The sequence below is a fragment of the Silurus aristotelis genome (assembly GCF_946808225.1).
Source record: "Silurus aristotelis genome assembly, chromosome: 17".
NCBI lineage: Eukaryota > Metazoa > Chordata > Actinopteri > Siluriformes > Siluridae > Silurus > Silurus aristotelis.
This window is the reverse complement of record NC_139590.1, coordinates 20,401,224-20,417,044: the sequence shown is the minus strand read 5'-3', so window position 1 is coordinate 20,417,044 and position 15,821 is coordinate 20,401,224. Positions and strand designations below refer to the sequence as shown.

At 40.1% G+C, this 15,821-nt stretch overlaps 3 protein-coding genes across 5 annotated transcripts; all 3 read left to right on the top strand.

Moving 5' to 3' along the window:
• Positions 1 to 237: 237 nt before the first annotated feature.
• LOC310739835 (F-box/LRR-repeat protein 12) lies at positions 238 to 2,940 on the top strand. Its single transcript, XM_083566066.1, has 4 exons — positions 238 to 357; positions 1,026 to 1,101; positions 1,309 to 1,533; positions 1,715 to 2,940. Exons 1-4 carry the CDS (start codon positions 257 to 259, stop codon positions 2,387 to 2,389), a joined length of 1,077 nt encoding a protein of 358 aa, XP_083422192.1. The 5' UTR covers positions 238 to 256; the 3' UTR covers positions 2,390 to 2,940.
• An 837-nt stretch (positions 2,941 to 3,777) lies between these two features.
• On the top strand, positions 3,778 to 8,429 carry tmem107 (transmembrane protein 107). 3 transcript variants are annotated; one of them, XM_083566313.1, is made up of 7 exons: positions 3,821 to 3,953; positions 4,251 to 4,312; positions 4,958 to 5,062; positions 5,916 to 5,983; positions 6,825 to 6,925; positions 7,123 to 7,219; positions 7,910 to 8,429. In XM_083566313.1, exons 3-7 carry the CDS (start codon positions 4,976 to 4,978, stop codon positions 7,977 to 7,979), a joined length of 423 nt encoding a protein of 140 aa, XP_083422439.1. In that variant the 5' UTR covers positions 3,821 to 3,953; positions 4,251 to 4,312; positions 4,958 to 4,975; the 3' UTR covers positions 7,980 to 8,429. The 3 variants fall into 3 exon arrangements, with proteins under 3 accessions (XP_083422438.1, XP_083422437.1, XP_083422439.1); XM_083566312.1 differs by lacking the exon at positions 4,251 to 4,312 and having other exon boundaries at positions 3,778 to 3,881; XM_083566311.1 differs by lacking the exon at positions 4,251 to 4,312 and having other exon boundaries at positions 3,812 to 3,953.
• Positions 8,430 to 9,041: 612 nt separating this feature from the next.
• aurkb (aurora kinase B) lies at positions 9,042 to 12,685 on the top strand. The gene is made up of 9 exons (XM_083566232.1): positions 9,042 to 9,180; positions 9,379 to 9,417; positions 9,915 to 9,960; positions 10,042 to 10,084; positions 10,601 to 10,789; positions 11,255 to 11,393; positions 11,476 to 11,624; positions 11,711 to 11,885; positions 11,964 to 12,685. Exons 1-9 carry the CDS (start codon positions 9,175 to 9,177, stop codon positions 12,144 to 12,146), a joined length of 969 nt encoding a protein of 322 aa, XP_083422358.1. The 5' UTR covers positions 9,042 to 9,174; the 3' UTR covers positions 12,147 to 12,685.
• Positions 12,686 to 15,821: the final 3,136 nt, after the last annotated feature.

The window sequence follows — 15,821 nt, the reverse complement described above, 5'->3', positions numbered from 1 at the left end:
TACAAAACAGAGTGGAGATCAGCGCGACTGGTTCTCCAAGTGCGCATGCGCATGGTGCTCAGTTTCTTTGTTTTTGGTGTCTTTTTCTAAAATACAGTAACATTATTCATAAACACGCAATCATCCAATTATAATTTTTTTGCCTGTTCGTATTTAGATCAAAGATTTGTTGTTTAATGTTGTGACTTCGAAATCACTAAACAAATTCATTACTTCCGCATCTATTTCCGGTCACAGAGGCGTTTTATTTACTAAGATGGCCGACATGAGAGTTTGCAGTCTAGACTTTTTCCCTGAAAATATCCTTATCGAGATTTTATCCTATTTAAATGTTAAGGAACTTATTCGCAATGGAAGGTAAAATAAGAAATATAATATTTAAATATGTCGTTAATGTTTTTGCTTCCAGATTTCAGAATTGGTAAATAAAATCTATTTTCTACAGCTGTATTCACATTTACAAGTAAAGCATGAATATAAAAATTAGTTTTTATTAATTATATACTATTATGTAATATATATGATGCATTTGTAAATGCATATATACATATGTATATATACACACAATGTCTGTTGTGAAAAGATCTATAGAAATAAACTTGACAGTACTGTACTATATACACACACACACACACACAACTGTTATAATAATTCCATAATTTTTAATCACCAAACATTTGTTTTACTGATGCTCCAAAGCTCAAGCACCAAAACCGCCATAATGCCCACATCCGGCAATTAAAACCGTCCGTGTGGAAACATAGCAAAAGTTCTGTTTGGTGTCCTGATGATTTCCGTAATTTAAAACACCATAATTACTTTAAAACATTTACAAGAATATTTTGTGTTTGTGCTCTATGTTGAGTTTGGTTTCAGTAAGAAAAAAAACATACATTTCCATAAAGCATCAATATTTGTCCATGTGCATGTTGATCTAAAGGTGTCACCAAGCCAAGTGTTTGTTTGTTTGTTTTTTTGAGTTTTGTGAAAATTGAGTATGACTTTGGTTGTGTCTTGATGTGTAGAGTGTGTAAGCGATGGAGAGCTTTAATCAAAGACCAGACACTCTGGAGAACTGTGGACCTTTCCACATGGAAACAGGTAAGATGTTCTCTCCTTTATTATTATTATTATTATTTTATTAATTCTCACCCCTGGAGCATAGAGTGTTAAGGGCCTTGCTCAAGGGCCCAAGAGTGGCAGCTTTGGCGATACCGGGGCTTGAACTTCCAACCTTCCGATCATTAACCCAGCTTAACCTTAACCACTGAGCTACCACTCGCAAGCTTGTGTTTGTGTGTGCGTTAGGTGAGCTCGCGGGTGCTCTGGACCTTACTGCGGCAGTATCTGGGACGCGGCGTAAGGACTCTAAACCTGCGTGGGTTGCTGCAGAGTGCACGTGGAGGATCGTTCCTCTCAGAGCCGTGGCTACAAACTCTGAGCTCGAAATGCCCTCGACTCCGCAGACTCGTTCTTACTCGTACGGACCTCCGCGGCCTGCACAACTGCTCCTTATTACCTCCCAGCCTACAGGTATATAGCATATAGCATGTCCTGACAAGGGCCACGGGGTCAACAATTCCCAAAGAATTTTGGAATAATGTGATAAAATGGAGTTATGTGATTGGATTTATGATCTGTTTTAGCGCTCAAGTAAAATGTAAAACTTCCCCGGTGTCCATAATAAAAGCTTTCGTGCATGCTTACTTCACAGGTACTCGAACTGCACAGCTGCGAGGTCCCTCCTGGCTTTTTTATCCATAATTCCGCAAAGCCAGCTCAAACTGAGCAGACCGAGCCCGGAGAAGAATCTCCGAGCTCTTCCTGCGGTAGCGTTCTCGAAACCCTAATTCTCAACCACGTGCCATCGTTCACGGACCATCACTTAAAGAGCCTGAGCTCGTGGGAGCGCCTGCGGCATCTGGAGCTGCGCGACATGTTGCGCGTGACTGTGGCAGGACTGAAGGGCTGCACTGCGCCCAGCCCACATGCGCTAACGCACCTCACGCACCTGGAGCTGGAGGGGTTCAGCCGGCAGCAGATGACCGCTCTGGCCCTGGCTGATGGATGGCTAGGGCTGGAACGGCTAACGCTTGGTGGCCGAGAGGTCAATCCCGGTCTGCTCTGCCTCAACCGACTGGTCGGACTGCGTTGCTTGCGACTGCGGGGTTGCAGACTCACGGAGAAGTTGGTGCTGCGCGGTTGCCACGCGCTGAAGGAGCTGCGTACGCTCGAGTTTCTGCAGGTGGAGTTTGCAATCGAGGCAGAGAGAGAAGATGGCAAGAGCGAAAATGACATGATGCCTGGGCTCAGACAAGCACTTTCCAGTCTCCTTCCCAAGTGCAGTGTCCTGTTCACACAGTGTACCGTTCTAGTTCTAGCAGATTAACTCTTATTGGTAGGTGATGAGGTAATGGCTGTTATTGGAACCATGCCAAATTAAAAAAGAGATTTGTTTTTGAACTCATTACCACTATTTGTTCAGGGCTTTCTGTGTTGGGTCTAAATACATGTAAAAATCCGATTGGGTACTTGTTGCTTGGCAGATTTGCATATATTAGGGTGTATTTTATAAACATATCGTTTTTGGACAATAAACACTTCACTTAGTGGATGCAGTTTGGCCAGAGCATAATAAAATATACCTTAATGCATGCAAATCTGCCTAGCAACAAGTACCCAATCGGCTTTCACTTGTATTTAGATCTATCACAGAAAGCCCGGAACAAATCTGCCTAGCAACAAGCAGCCAATAAGATTCTAGGTCTATTTGGACCAATCACAGAAAACTGACTAACACCCAGTATCCTCTCAAATCCGCCTAGCAACAAATTGAATCCTAGCAATTTATACCCTTTATTTAATATATATTTAAGCAATTTATAAGCAGAAAAGTGTATTTTTGCTGCCTCTTGAATAAATTCATGGGTTTGTACTGCTCCGCTTGCGTGTCATGTCTCTTCGAACTTTTCAGCAAAACCTCAGAAGAAAACCAAATACTGATTAAATGTGGTGAAAATGAAAATACACTGTAATACAGATTAAAAGGAAATGAGCCTAGGTTTTTGGTTTCATTTCTTTAGTTGGAAGCTGATATATATTTCTGTATGGATTATATTATTAATGATTTTTGAAGCTGCATGTGTTTATATTACATCATTTTTTCACATAAATCTAACAAATATTCTGGATCATTAAACAGGAATATGATCCGTATTAATAATGATGGCTTTTAAAAAACTATACCGAAGATAAAATATGACAGAAAAAACATTTCATAAAAGAAATGATATTGGTTTCGAAATGACTTGGAATCGGATCAAAAACACACTATTTGGAGAACGTTTTGTGGACACATGACCATAAGATTGGTATGTCCTTTGGAAGCATCCCATTCCACACTGGGTCTCTATTTATTGTGACCTCCACTCTTCTGAGAAGATGTTCCACTAGATTTTGTGGAGATTTGTGCTCATTCAGCCACAAGGGTGTTACTAAAGTCAGGTATTGATGGAGGTGAAGTGAGAAGGGGTGCATTCAGTGTTCCAATGCATCCCAAAGGAGCTCTATAGCAGGAGATCTTCATACCGATCCACACATGGAGCTGGTTTTGCGCACTAGAACGTTGTCATGCTGGAACATGTTTGAGTTAGGAGATACCGTATTCAAAGACAATCGTGTGCCTTCAAACTTAGTGCTAAAAGTTTGGAGAAGAACCACATATGGCTGAAAAAGTCAGGCGTCCCAATACTTTTAAGTCGTATCGTCCCCTCTCTCCTGTCCTGCAGGTGGCGATAGTGATCACATCGACCACATTAACAACGAGTAAAACAGTGTTGCTGTAGTAACGTGTAGGAGAGACGCTTATTGCCTGATCCCTGGTAAGACAAACTTTATATGTGATAAGGAGTGATAAACAGGTATAACTCTAACCTCCACTGCAATCTAACCTGGTGAGTTTCAGATCTACATAGATCTTTATCTATCAGTTCACTACATGGACAGGAGCACCATAACTTACTCCTCGGAAGAAATCCACTGTAACTTATGGATTTTCTTTTCCAAAAACCATCACACTACTAAACACTGCACTTTTCTCACACTGATATCTCACTATGTCCCACTGATGTCTCCTTAATACTCCTGTTCCTGTTTGTAACTATCATGCACTTCTGCTCCACTTTGTCTATTGTGTTATGGTTTCTATATACTTGTCTATAATTTATTGTATCTCTTTCTATCTGTTTGAGCTCAAGACCTTCTGGTTAGTCTGGTAACATCTTAACCACTGTGGAAATCCCATACCGTGTCTGTGAGTCTTTTATGGTTTTTGGGACACATGCATGTTCCTTTTGTGTCTATGCAAAAGAACTGGACAGTGAATAACTGGAAGAAAGTTCTGTGACTTTTTTGGCTCTTACATAAGAACTAATCTAAGATGGAGAACAGGAGAGAAGATGTTAGCAGACTTCCTCACCCCTACAGTCACACATAGAGGTGGAAGCCTAATGGTTTGGGGATGCAGGAAAGGTTGGAGACTTCTCCTGGGTGAAAGGAAACTGGAACTGAATTCACCACACAACAATGTGTGAACGATGAACCGGATCACAAGGTCAGAAGAAAATCTTAGCTGAACGTTTGGAGAAACAAACTGTCAGGATACCAAGAGTGTCTAAAGCTGTCCTTCATGCTAAGAGGGGATTTTTCATTGCGAATAAAGTGGACCATCTGTACATTTATAAATATCTTTGGTCAAAGGAAATCTCAATACCGTTACATAACCTACTTTGTTGCATAGAAACAAAAGGAACGTGCAGGTATCTTTTAAAATCCGTTAAATACTAAGTCTGACTTTTCACTCGCAATAGGTTCACTAGCTCCCTTCAGTTTAGTTATTTTTTTTCCCAAGTATATGTTCAGTTTGAGTTATTTGTATACATCATGCTTTTTCTACCAGCATGGACATTTTTAGGACATGTCAGTGATAAACAGCCTTGTCCCAGCTCGGTTTCTCATCCTCACCGCTCACCTTGTGATGGTGATCACCATCTTCTGGTCCCGGGTAAACGCACACACACACGACTAAGTTACTGACACAAGTTACTGACACTCTTAGTGCCGGTCCCAAGCCCGGATAAATGGGGAGGGTTGCATTAGGAAGGGGATCCAGCGTAAAACGTGTGCCAAATCAAATATGAGGATTACAAATGGAGGGACATGGGGTATACTGGTAGGAGAATGCTGAGGATGGAGCCGTCAGGAAGGAGGAAAAGAGGAAGGCCAAGGAGGAGGTTTATGGATGTGGTGAGGGAAGACATGCAGGTAGTTAGTTTGAAAGAGGCAGATGTAGAGGACAGAGTAGTATGAAGCAGATGATCTGCCGTGGTGACCCCTAATGGGAGCAGCCAAAATAAGAAGAAGAAAAAGATGATGATGATCAATGATAGGGAGGCTTGATGTGACCCCAAATGTTTTTCTATAGAGATTTCAATATAGATTTATTTAAGAAAGATGAACTTTTATGAGTTTATAGTCACACACATATATAGCAGCTATACGGTATATAGTCATTCAATGAAAGTCCCCCCTCAGAGTTAATGGCCTCCATCCTGAGGACTTTTCTGTGACAGAAATATAAAAGGGGGAGCAGGTTTTTTTCTAAACAATTCAAACCACTGACACTGGAGACACCTTCCTATAAATGCTGAATAAACATCTCACAGAAAACTTCACCGTATCAAAGAAAAACACATTTTCCAATCCTGTACAAAAACCCTGTGTAAGCTATTGCTACTGAATACACCTGTTATATACCTTGCAGCTGGAGCTACTGTCAGAGCTGATGTTATTCATGTTATATTTCATACATGAATTCATCAATGGAACCCAGAGCGCAACATTTCTGTGTTTTACAGGGAAACAATGTGAAATCATGCTTACCGCTGGACTTCACAGAGGAGCAATACACCACCGAGGACAACCGGTAAAATTACAATATTGAATTTCAGTGGTAGCCCGTCTATAGGGGTTGGAAACGCAGAGCTTTACCGTGTGCTGTCTGTCAGCAGTTTAACAAATGTTAATCTTTACCACATTCTCATTGACAGCTGATTTTAAAGTCAATAAAAATACTAACAATTTAATAATGTAACTGGTCAGATCATATAAGGTTATGTTCCATTGATTCTAGATGTTGCACAAACATGGGCCACCATGGTCACTGCCCCACTGAAATCCATAGTTTTTATTGCACATAATAGACAAAAATTGGAACTGCAATCTAATTGAGACCCATTGGGGCAGGGGTCATGCTGCCCCTCTGCTTACTCTATGAAGTAAATAACAAGGACAGGATGGATAATAAAAGAGTTGCAGGTTTGGAGTTCAAAATGAATTCACCACAAATAGGCAACGTGGCAGTGCAGGCAGTGTTCATAGTGATGCTCAGAACCATTTCTCTTACAAGTTATAGTACTGTTTGTATTTGGTGACCCTGTTTCAACATGTAAAGACTAAGAAAAAAAAAATTTAATTTTTGGGGCCAAATGTATTTTTTGACCCATAGTTGAGCTACGAATGTTAATAGGCTGGCAGGCTCAAGTTCTTCTGATGGAGATATGTTCACAATAGTCGGTTATAGTAGCAAAATAAAAGCTTTATTGTGTATTCAAATATGGCTTTTTGATTTCATTTTGTTTTATGCCTTAAATAATGTCAATCTGCTCCACCTTTCTTATTTGGTTGTATAATGTTAGTTAGCTTGAATCCATGGTGACAAGTTTTATCCGCAGAAGTAAAGGTATATGTTCTTTATTTGTTCTCAGGTTGATTATTTCTCTATCGGTAACTCTCTTTCTATTCGCCATCGAATTGTTTGGATTCTTCTCCGGTGTCTCAATGTTCAACAGTAACCAAGGAGTGCTATGTATCCTTACTTATGTCATCTAAAGGCACATACATGCCTTTTTTCCAAGCAAACGTCGCTATTTTCTGCACAAACACTGTGTTTTTTATAACAATTATTAGATCGTGTGTTGGTTGCCTGGAAATTTAAATAACCTGAATGTGTGGTTTCCCATGAGTTAGCCATGAGGTATTTTTTTCCTGAGCTTGTCTCTCCAGCTATGGTGTGTCACTGCAGTGCATCCGTCTCTTTATCTTTCTTCGTCTTCCAGCAGTGGGAATGCTGGGTTTACTGGATAATCTTCGCATTCTGCAGGTCAGCAAGAGCAATACAAGTCACTGAAAAAGTTTATTGTATATGTTTTCATTGGATTTGGATCACGATACTGCTATCACAATTCAGTTCAATTTGATTCACAGATAATTCTAAATACTTTTTTCCACAGAAAATACTACTTGTAGAACAATGTGCATTTTTTGTATACTCTGAAACAAATAAGAATTATTACTTCATATGACTGCAAGAGGCACCATTTTTAACCAGAGATAGAGCTCCAAAGTCAGCTAAACTGCCCGCATCCAGCTGCTTTTTTCTTGTGCTCTGTGGATCACAGCAGAATTGCGCTAGTGTCCTGTAAAAGCTACCGAAGTCGTCTTTTTAACACATTTATTGTATTTGTCTAATCATATAACCTTTAATGTGTGTCGGATTTTGTGATCCAGAGCTAACTGTCAGTTCAAAGGTACAGTTGATTCCCGGTATTGAGGCAGGCCTCTTAATAAATGGACTCGATCATGTGACCATTGTCTGTTTTTTTTTTTTTACTGATTGGGGTTCACCGATTGGGACCTTGGTATACAAAGAGCATAACTACATTAAATGATTAATTAATAGGATGCTAATTTGCATTTGCATCATAATGCATTATGTCATAATGTTTAGTTACACCACTTTTTTAGTGCTGAGTTTAAGTACAAAAGATCCCTTTCTCTTTTTTTTTTACAGTGTCATTCCTAGCCTGTGTGAGCTGATACTCATCATCGCTGTGTTCGGCCTGAAAAAGAAGCCGATGTGAAGGTTTGAAGGCGTCCTGCTTCCCGATATGGTGTTCGCATTATCAGAACAGATCAAATGACACATGCATCAACAACAAATTTTTGGATTGGATACTCCTGAGCTCAGAACCATCATAGCTCAGTACCATCACTTAACCAGGGGTCACACTTGTTAATGATTAGAACAGTATTTAAGAGAATTATATGTAGGCACATTTCTTAGATCTGTATTGTATTAAACTGTATAATGCTGAGGGTTTTACCCTGAATCCTGCAAGTCGGAGATCGGAATGTGTCGAATTCTATACCTACAGGTTCAGCATTTATCAGCATCACAGAACAACACTGTATAGTCAGTAATATGCAGTAGGTTTAACGAGTAAATGTGTTCTGAATAATTCTGAATACTAAACCCGTAGTTCAAAATGTTGTTATTGTTCTTATACAAAGAATTAAAGTATTTTTTTCACTATCGAATGCAGTGTTCTTGTACATCATAGGAAGCAGCTTGTAGTTGTTTAGATGCTTCATAAACAATATCAAGGCCCCTGTGATTATATTCATTGTAAATGTAAATACATTATTATAATTATAATTATTATTATTATTGTTATTATTTAAGTGATTATAGCAGTATTCGCATTATTATTATTAATAGTGGTATTTTAAGTATTAAATAGCACAGTTCCTGCACAAATTAAATAACAACTTTCGCAAATACAAATTTTATAAAAACGCACTTGCCAAATATCTATTAAATCTGCTGAATTCATTTATTAAGTAATTTGGGTTTTTTTTGGGTTTTTTTACTTCAGTAAATATATTTAAGCAAACATTTTTTTTATATCTTCATCATTTTTAAATATCTCATATCTTTTTTTGTGTTTAATACAATAATCACTTGTGCAAATTTAATAAAGTATAAATATAATCAATTTATCTTAACACAGCATTACTAATTTTTATATATTTCATATTATATAAAATATATAAATGTAATGTTTTATATATATACTGACGATCGGATTGCGATTTATTTTACCAGGAAGTACACCAGCCAATCACAGAGAGCCGGAAGTGACGTCTTTCGTTTTGAACCTGTTGGCGGTTTGTCCGAGGAAGAACACAGACGGTAGTCGAGAGAAAGTGGTGCCGCTATATCGAGAAAATACATTTTTATTTTTAAGTTTTAATTTTAAATAACTTTTTGGGAACATGCAGGTAATTCATTGCGATATTAATATGAACAGAGTGATGAGTCGCGTCTCGGGTTATTGTGGAAGCGGGAATAATCCTGCTGTTAGTTGTTTAGGGATTTAAACGAAGACGTTACAAAATGGCGGAAGGGAAACAGCGTTATTGTGGATGTGGTTCGTATTGAGCGCGTTGATTTCGTATTTTATGTGTTTTTCTGTTTAGAATAAGGAGAACCGTGAGCCCAGAAGCCTCCTTACACAGGTAAGAGCAAAACAAGGAGAATGGGGACTAGAGGTGGGTCTGACTGCTGCTCAGTCATCAGTCTTTGTGTACTTGTTGTATAAAATTATAATAAATAAAAGAAATGAATAAAATATAGATAGACAATGACTGTACAGTTTGTGGACGGTATATAAAACTGCAAATATTCCATCAGTCCAAAGGTGCAGGGATGCTTATTTATTAAAAAACATAAAAAAAATGATAGCAACAAGGCACTATTTATATTTGGGGGATCATCCTGGGGTTAAGGGCCTTCCTCAAGGGCCCAGCAGCTTGATATATGAGCATAACGTGTATATACACTGAGCATTAGATCAGGTTTGATGCGGAGCTTTTGTATGCAGAAGAATCATCTTTTTCTCTTTGTGTGAATTCCCTCGCCTGAGCCTTTATTATGACTTATGATGATGCAGCAGCAGTTGTTGGAAAATGACTTCGTCCGAAGGGTTAAATTGTTCTCTGTTTGCTTTCGACAGACAGTCGGACCGTATAGAGACGAGATGAACCCTGGCGCTGTCATTGGTAATCCTGATTTCCATGGAAGAAACCATACAACCCAGTGCTAGAGCTCTGACTGATATTTATTTATTTCTTTTTCTCAAGGTGCTGGTCCTGGCCGAGTCCCAGTGAAACCCATTTCACAGAAGTAAGTTCTGCATCTGTGTAGAAGTAGTAATAATTATCAGTCAGCAACCATGTGCTCCTTCAGGTGGTTGACCATGGATCTGAAGATGAATCTATAGAAAGCAGATGTGGAGTAACAGCACATCTGTGCTTAATTTGTGCAAAAGCTTGCAGAAATGCTTGGACGAGGCTGTAACAAACGTGCAAATCATGAATACTAGATTATTATTTTTTGTATTTACGCAACTTGCTGATTCCGTAATGCCATAATTTCCATAAGTATATCCATCTCTTCTAGGAGCCTCTAGAAACTGAGCCTGGTGTTATTTTGGGTTCCTCTAATGCAGGAGGGTCCAGTTTTTTGTGTTAGACAAAGGTGCGGGTCTTCATTCCAACCAAGCCATGCCAGAGTCCGCCTGTTTAGATCTTCGTTTTTACTGCTCTAATAGCTGTTACCTGGTCGAATCTGAACAGGTTCATTTATCAGTTTATGAATTTGTTGTCTATGGTATAAATTTGTCTTCCCCCCACCCCCCAGGAAGTTCTCGATTAAGGACTTTGATATTGGTCGGCCGCTTGGAAAGGGCAAGTTCGGGAACGTGTATCTGGCTCGTGAAAAGAAGCTGAAGGTTATCGTGGCGTTGAAGGTGCTCTTTAAATCCCAGATGGAAAAGGAAGGAGTGGAGCACCAGCTCAGGAGAGAGATCGAAATCCAGTCCCACCTCAGGTAGCTGTTGTTCTTTCATTTAAAATAATCTTTGAGCTGTTAAAAGCGTTCAGGGGAAAGCAGCTTCATGATTACCTGCATGCGACGTTGATCCGATTTCGACGTGCACATTGACAAAAGTATTGGGTCACCTGACCTTTTCTGCGATATGTGGTTCTTTTCAAAACTGTTGTGAGCTCCTTGAAGATCTGGTTTACATGCTTCATCTCATCCCTACTGAACACCTTTGAGATTAATGTGAATGCTGACTGCACCCCAGGTCTCCTTATCTACACACCAGTGCCTGCCTTTATTAATACCCTTGAGGCTGATGAACACACATATCCATAAGCACACTCCACCATCTAGTGGAACATCTTCCTAGAAGAATGGAGGGAATTATAAGAGCAAATTGGGACTAAATGTGGAATGCGATGCTCCAAAATCCCATATAATCCCTTCTTCTTCTTTTCTTCTTGCACGTAGGCATCCGAACATCCTGCGTTTCTACAACTACTTCCACGATTCATCGCGCGTGTTCCTCGTCCTGGAATACGCGCCGCGCGGAGAGATGTACAAAGAGCTGCAGCGCTGCGGCCGCTTCAGTGATCAGCGCACGGCCACGGTCAGATTCCATTCTTTTTACCGCTTCATTCGCTCGCAGCACGTAGCTATTTTTGAAACATTTGTGTTGCATGTCCACGCAGTTCATGGAGGAGGTCGCGGATGCTCTTCAGTACTGCCACGAGAAGAAAGTGATCCATCGCGATATCAAACCGGAGAATCTGCTGCTGGGCTTCAGAGGAGAGCTCAAGATCGCCGACTTCGGCTGGTCCGTCCATGCGCCGTCGCTACGGTAGATCAACATCTCTGTGGAAAACTTTGATTTGAAAACGTTGATTGATGCACTGCGTAAACATTGTTCTATGATTGTGTGTGCAGACGACGCACCATGTGCGGCACTCTGGATTATCTTCCCCCCGAGATGATCGAAGGGCACTCTCACGACGAGAAGGTGGATCTGTGGTGCATCGGCGTGCTGTGCTACGAGTGTCTGGTGGGGAATCCTCCTTTCGAGACGGCCAGCCATTCGGAAACGTACAAACGCATCACCAAGGTACGACTCCGCCTTTTTCAATCGTTTTCAAATCAAATACCCAGAACCACAACTTTAACTTGGGTTTGCGTTTCGTAGGTGGATCTCCAGTTTCCCAAAATGGTTTCAGAAGGCGCCCGGGATCTGATCTCCAAGCTGCTGCGACACAGCCCCTCCATGCGTCTGCCTCTGAAGAGCGTCATGGAGCACCCGTGGGTGAAGACCAACTCGCGTCGAGTCTTGCCTCCTGTCTGTCAGCCCAAACCCACTCCTTCACACTAGCCTTCATTCCCACACTATGCTTTTAATCTCTTTAATAAAAAAGTATTTAATGAATACACTGATGCAGATGAGTTTTTTTGTAAGATTTGGCAACATTCTGTCTTTCAGTGTAAATAGGTGGAGGGGGTCGATCCCAAGCACGTGTGGCTTCAGCGTGGTCAGTGTATTTATAAGCCTTTCCTTGTATCTGCACTGATTGACCATTTTATATTATATTGAGATGCACTTGGCACACGCCGCTAGTTGGTGTCTGCTGTTTGTCACGTTCTTACTGCTCCATCCATCAATGAAAAGGCACCAAAGTATATTAACAGCGTGCCAGAGAGATGCCAATATCTGGATATTTTTGGTTGGTTGTTTTTTTTTTACTTCGGTGGTAACATGTACGTGTACTGTTTTGTCTGTACTTTTATACACTGTTGTTTGTACCTTTTGTGTGTGTAGAGCTTTTATGGACTTTGTGGCCAAACTACATGGAACCAGTTTCACAATGACCACCTTTGATGTTTAAATAAAAACCTCGTGAATTACTGAACAAATGCGTAATCTGCTGTTTCATACTTTTTTTATTTATTTATTTTTACTTTTGCCTTCAGTTCGGCTTCATTTGTTTAGTTCCTATAAGTTCCTATTAGTTGTTCCTAAGCGTGTTCCTTATTAATTTATCCATAATGAGCAAACCAGTGGTGAATGGGTTGATATGAGGGAGGAACCTGAATAAAAAAGGAAACCATTCTTATCCGAGTGGCACTGATTGTTCCTGTGTTCTTGAAAATGCATGCTAGAGAAGTTACCCGTTTCCTCAAAGTAAGGTTCATCCAAATCTCGGTCAAAACACCTCGTCCTTTATCGTTTAGAGAGATACGTGTTCGTTTGGTTTCTATGGCAAAATAAAAACTAGGTCATGTAACTGAAGAGGTCAGTTGACCAAACAAATGTCCAGATGTTCCACTTAATTTACAATGAAAAATCCTCCCTTAGCAGAAATAACAGCTTTAGACGCTCATGAAATCAGCTAAAATACATGCCTCCAAAACTGTTAGTCACTAGTTGGAGATCTGTTCTTTCTAAACTTGAGATCCAGTTCATCCCAGAGCAGTTCAATAGGATGTAGGTGCGGTAACTGGGCAGCTCTTTATGTTGTTTGCTCTCTAATTAACACTTACAGAGTTTAGATGTTTGCTTAGGCCCATTGTTCGCTTGTACGGTGAAGTTGATTCCGATTAAAGGAAATTGCGTGGTGTGGAAGCATGGAATGGTTGCCATGTTGGTTCTGTAATCCAGTAATAAGTCTCCAAACTTCTTTGCTCCAAAACGACCCCAAACCATTAAGCTGCCACCTCCATGTTTGGCTGTGGGATTGTGACAGTCTGCTAACATCATCTGGTTCTTCAGTTACAGAAATTTCTAAATTGGACTCATTTGTTCTCATTTCCACAATCCTTGTGTAGTTTTGCCTTTTAATGTGAAATATTTATAGGTAATAAACCTGTAACAATGGAAAATATGGAAAATGATCTCATTGCATTATTACATTTTTTATTATTTATTCTATTTATGCAGATTGTCAGAAATGTCTAAAGAAATAGAAAATTAATAGTGGACCCCTTTGGAAAAAAGTTCATTGATTTTCACCCAAAATATTGAGATGTGAAGAAGATTCCACAGCGGCTTCTACAGGTAGCGTGGCCGAGCGGTCTAAGGCGCTGGATTAAGGCTCCAGTCTCTTCGGGGGCGTGGGTTCGAATCCCACCGCTGCCAATAACTTTTTCTTGTGTACTTCTATAATCCAGTATACTCATATCAGTCACAAAGATCACTGTATTACAAATAAACATATACGTAATAAAACATCTAAAGATTTCGTAGCCCCTATTGTATTTTTGTTAATATATATATATATATATATATATACGCTTTCGGCTTCTCCCATTAGGGGTTGTTTATTTAAATGCGTTAAATAATTTCAAACGGCAGAGGGCGCTGTGTGTCACAAAGGAATTACTTGTATACTATTCGTATCTATTGTTTGAGTTATATACTGTCTCTCAAAAATTAATAAATGTGTTGTTTTACATTCTATTATATTTTAGACCAAAATGTATACAAACAAGTTTACAAAAGAACTTTCAAAAGAAGAGAATATTTGTAAGCCAATAGTTTTGTCAGTTGCAGGCCATAGATTTCTCAAATAGGCTTTCAGTGTGTGTCCTATTTGACTCAATCCACCTCTTAATACCATCATTATGATGCCACGGCTCTAGAAACCATCAATATTAAAGAGAAACGCAGCATGACAGATCGCTGCATCACAGCGAAAATGAATGTCATTACCAAAGCAAGAAAACCAATGAACACAATTCAACAAGTCTCCTTTCACTGTAGCCACAACTGCACCATCTGCATACATCATCTCTAGCAGAAAGCGTCAATTTCCTTGCATGTTTTTCCGTGCAGCACGTTTTTTTCTGGGGATTTACGGGGAATTGTGTGTTGTGTAACTTCTACAGGAACGAGAACCCAAAATTATCAATGGTTCATGAAAAATCTTGGCGCTGTTTTGGATCTTTCCTTACAATGCCCAGCTTTTCTTGTAAATGTATCTGTGACCAAATCAGTTTCTTCTTGATCAGCCATTGTCCAATAAATAAATAAATAAATAAACAGTTATTAAATCCCAATGAACATATTTGAGCTTGTGCAGGTTATTACAGATGCGGTTTGCGAGCTCTGACCATCAATCCAAAGGACGTGAAAATGTCAACGTTATTGGATGCCTGCTAGATCGCCTTGGCGTAAACACGTTGCAATCTGATTGGTTAAAAAAATAAACAGTTTCGAGCACCATGGATATGAAGCCTGTTCCTACTCGATCCGTACCGGAAACGTTATTTGTACTGAGCATGTGTGTAAACCCAGCCATTAGGGTTGCACAAGCCAGTGCACTCTTAGTGCCGGACCCAAGCCCGGATAAACGGGGAGGGTTGCATTAGGAAGGGCGTCTAGTGTAAAACCTGTGCCAAATCGTATATGCGGATCACGAAAGAAAAATTAATACTTGATCGGTCAAGGCCCGGGTTACCAATGACCGCCACAGGTATCGTTAGCCAACAAGGTACCAGTAGAAATTGGGCTACTGTTGGCCAAAGGAGGAGAAGGAGAGGAAGAAGACGTCTACAGAGACGGCAGGGAAAGGAGAAGTGGAGGAGAGTGGAGGTTTGTACTTTAAATGTGGGTACTATGACAGGTAAAGGGAGAGAGGTAGCTGATATGAAGGAGAGGAGAAAGGTAGACATGGGGTATATCGGTAGGAGGATGCTGAGGATAGAGCCTCCAGGAAGGAGGAAAAGAGGAAGTCCAAGGAGGAGGTTTATGGATGTGGTGAGGGAAGATATGCAGGTAGCTGAGATTAAAGAGGCAGATGTAGAGGACAGGGGGGTATGGAGACGGATGATCCGCTGTGGCGCCCCCTAATAGGAAAAGCCAAAAGAAGAAGAAGAAGATGTGCGCAAATGCTTCTACTTCACAGAAAATTTGTGTTTATATCAAGAGAATCACTAGTAAAGAACTGTTTCTGGTACGGATCAGGGAGAGTCAACCAGTACAGTATTGTAAATACGCGAAACCGTAAATTGTTTCGACATACTTCAGACAGGAAGTAGACGCATTTGCACA

What these genes read in the sequence shown, in the direction of transcription:
- tmem107 (XM_083566312.1), top strand. Translation starts at nt 4,976, where the DNA reads ATGTCAGTGATAAACAGCCTTGTCCCAGCTCGGTTTCTCATCCTCACC. An exon ending in CAGTAACCAAGGAGTGCTAT is followed by an intron (nt 6,926 to 7,122) that starts GTATCCTTACTT and finishes TTGTCTCTCCAG; the next exon opens with CTATGGTGTGTCACTGCAGT. An exon ending in ATAATCTTCGCATTCTGCAG is followed by an intron (nt 7,220 to 7,909) that starts GTCAGCAAGAGC and finishes TTTTTTTTACAG; the next exon opens with TGTCATTCCTAGCCTGTGTG.
- LOC310739835 (XM_083566066.1), top strand. Translation starts at nt 257, where the DNA reads ATGGCCGACATGAGAGTTTGCAGTCTAGACTTTTTCCCTGAAAATATC. An exon ending in GAACTTATTCGCAATGGAAG is followed by an intron (nt 358 to 1,025) that starts GTAAAATAAGAA and finishes CTTGATGTGTAG; the next exon opens with AGTGTGTAAGCGATGGAGAG. An exon ending in TATTACCTCCCAGCCTACAG is followed by an intron (nt 1,534 to 1,714) that starts GTATATAGCATA and finishes CTTACTTCACAG; the next exon opens with GTACTCGAACTGCACAGCTG.
- aurkb (XM_083566232.1), top strand. An exon ending in CCAGAAGCCTCCTTACACAG is followed by an intron (nt 9,418 to 9,914) that starts GTAAGAGCAAAA and finishes TGCTTTCGACAG; the next exon opens with ACAGTCGGACCGTATAGAGA. An exon ending in GAACCCTGGCGCTGTCATTG is followed by an intron (nt 9,961 to 10,041) that starts GTAATCCTGATT and finishes CTTTTTCTCAAG; the next exon opens with GTGCTGGTCCTGGCCGAGTC.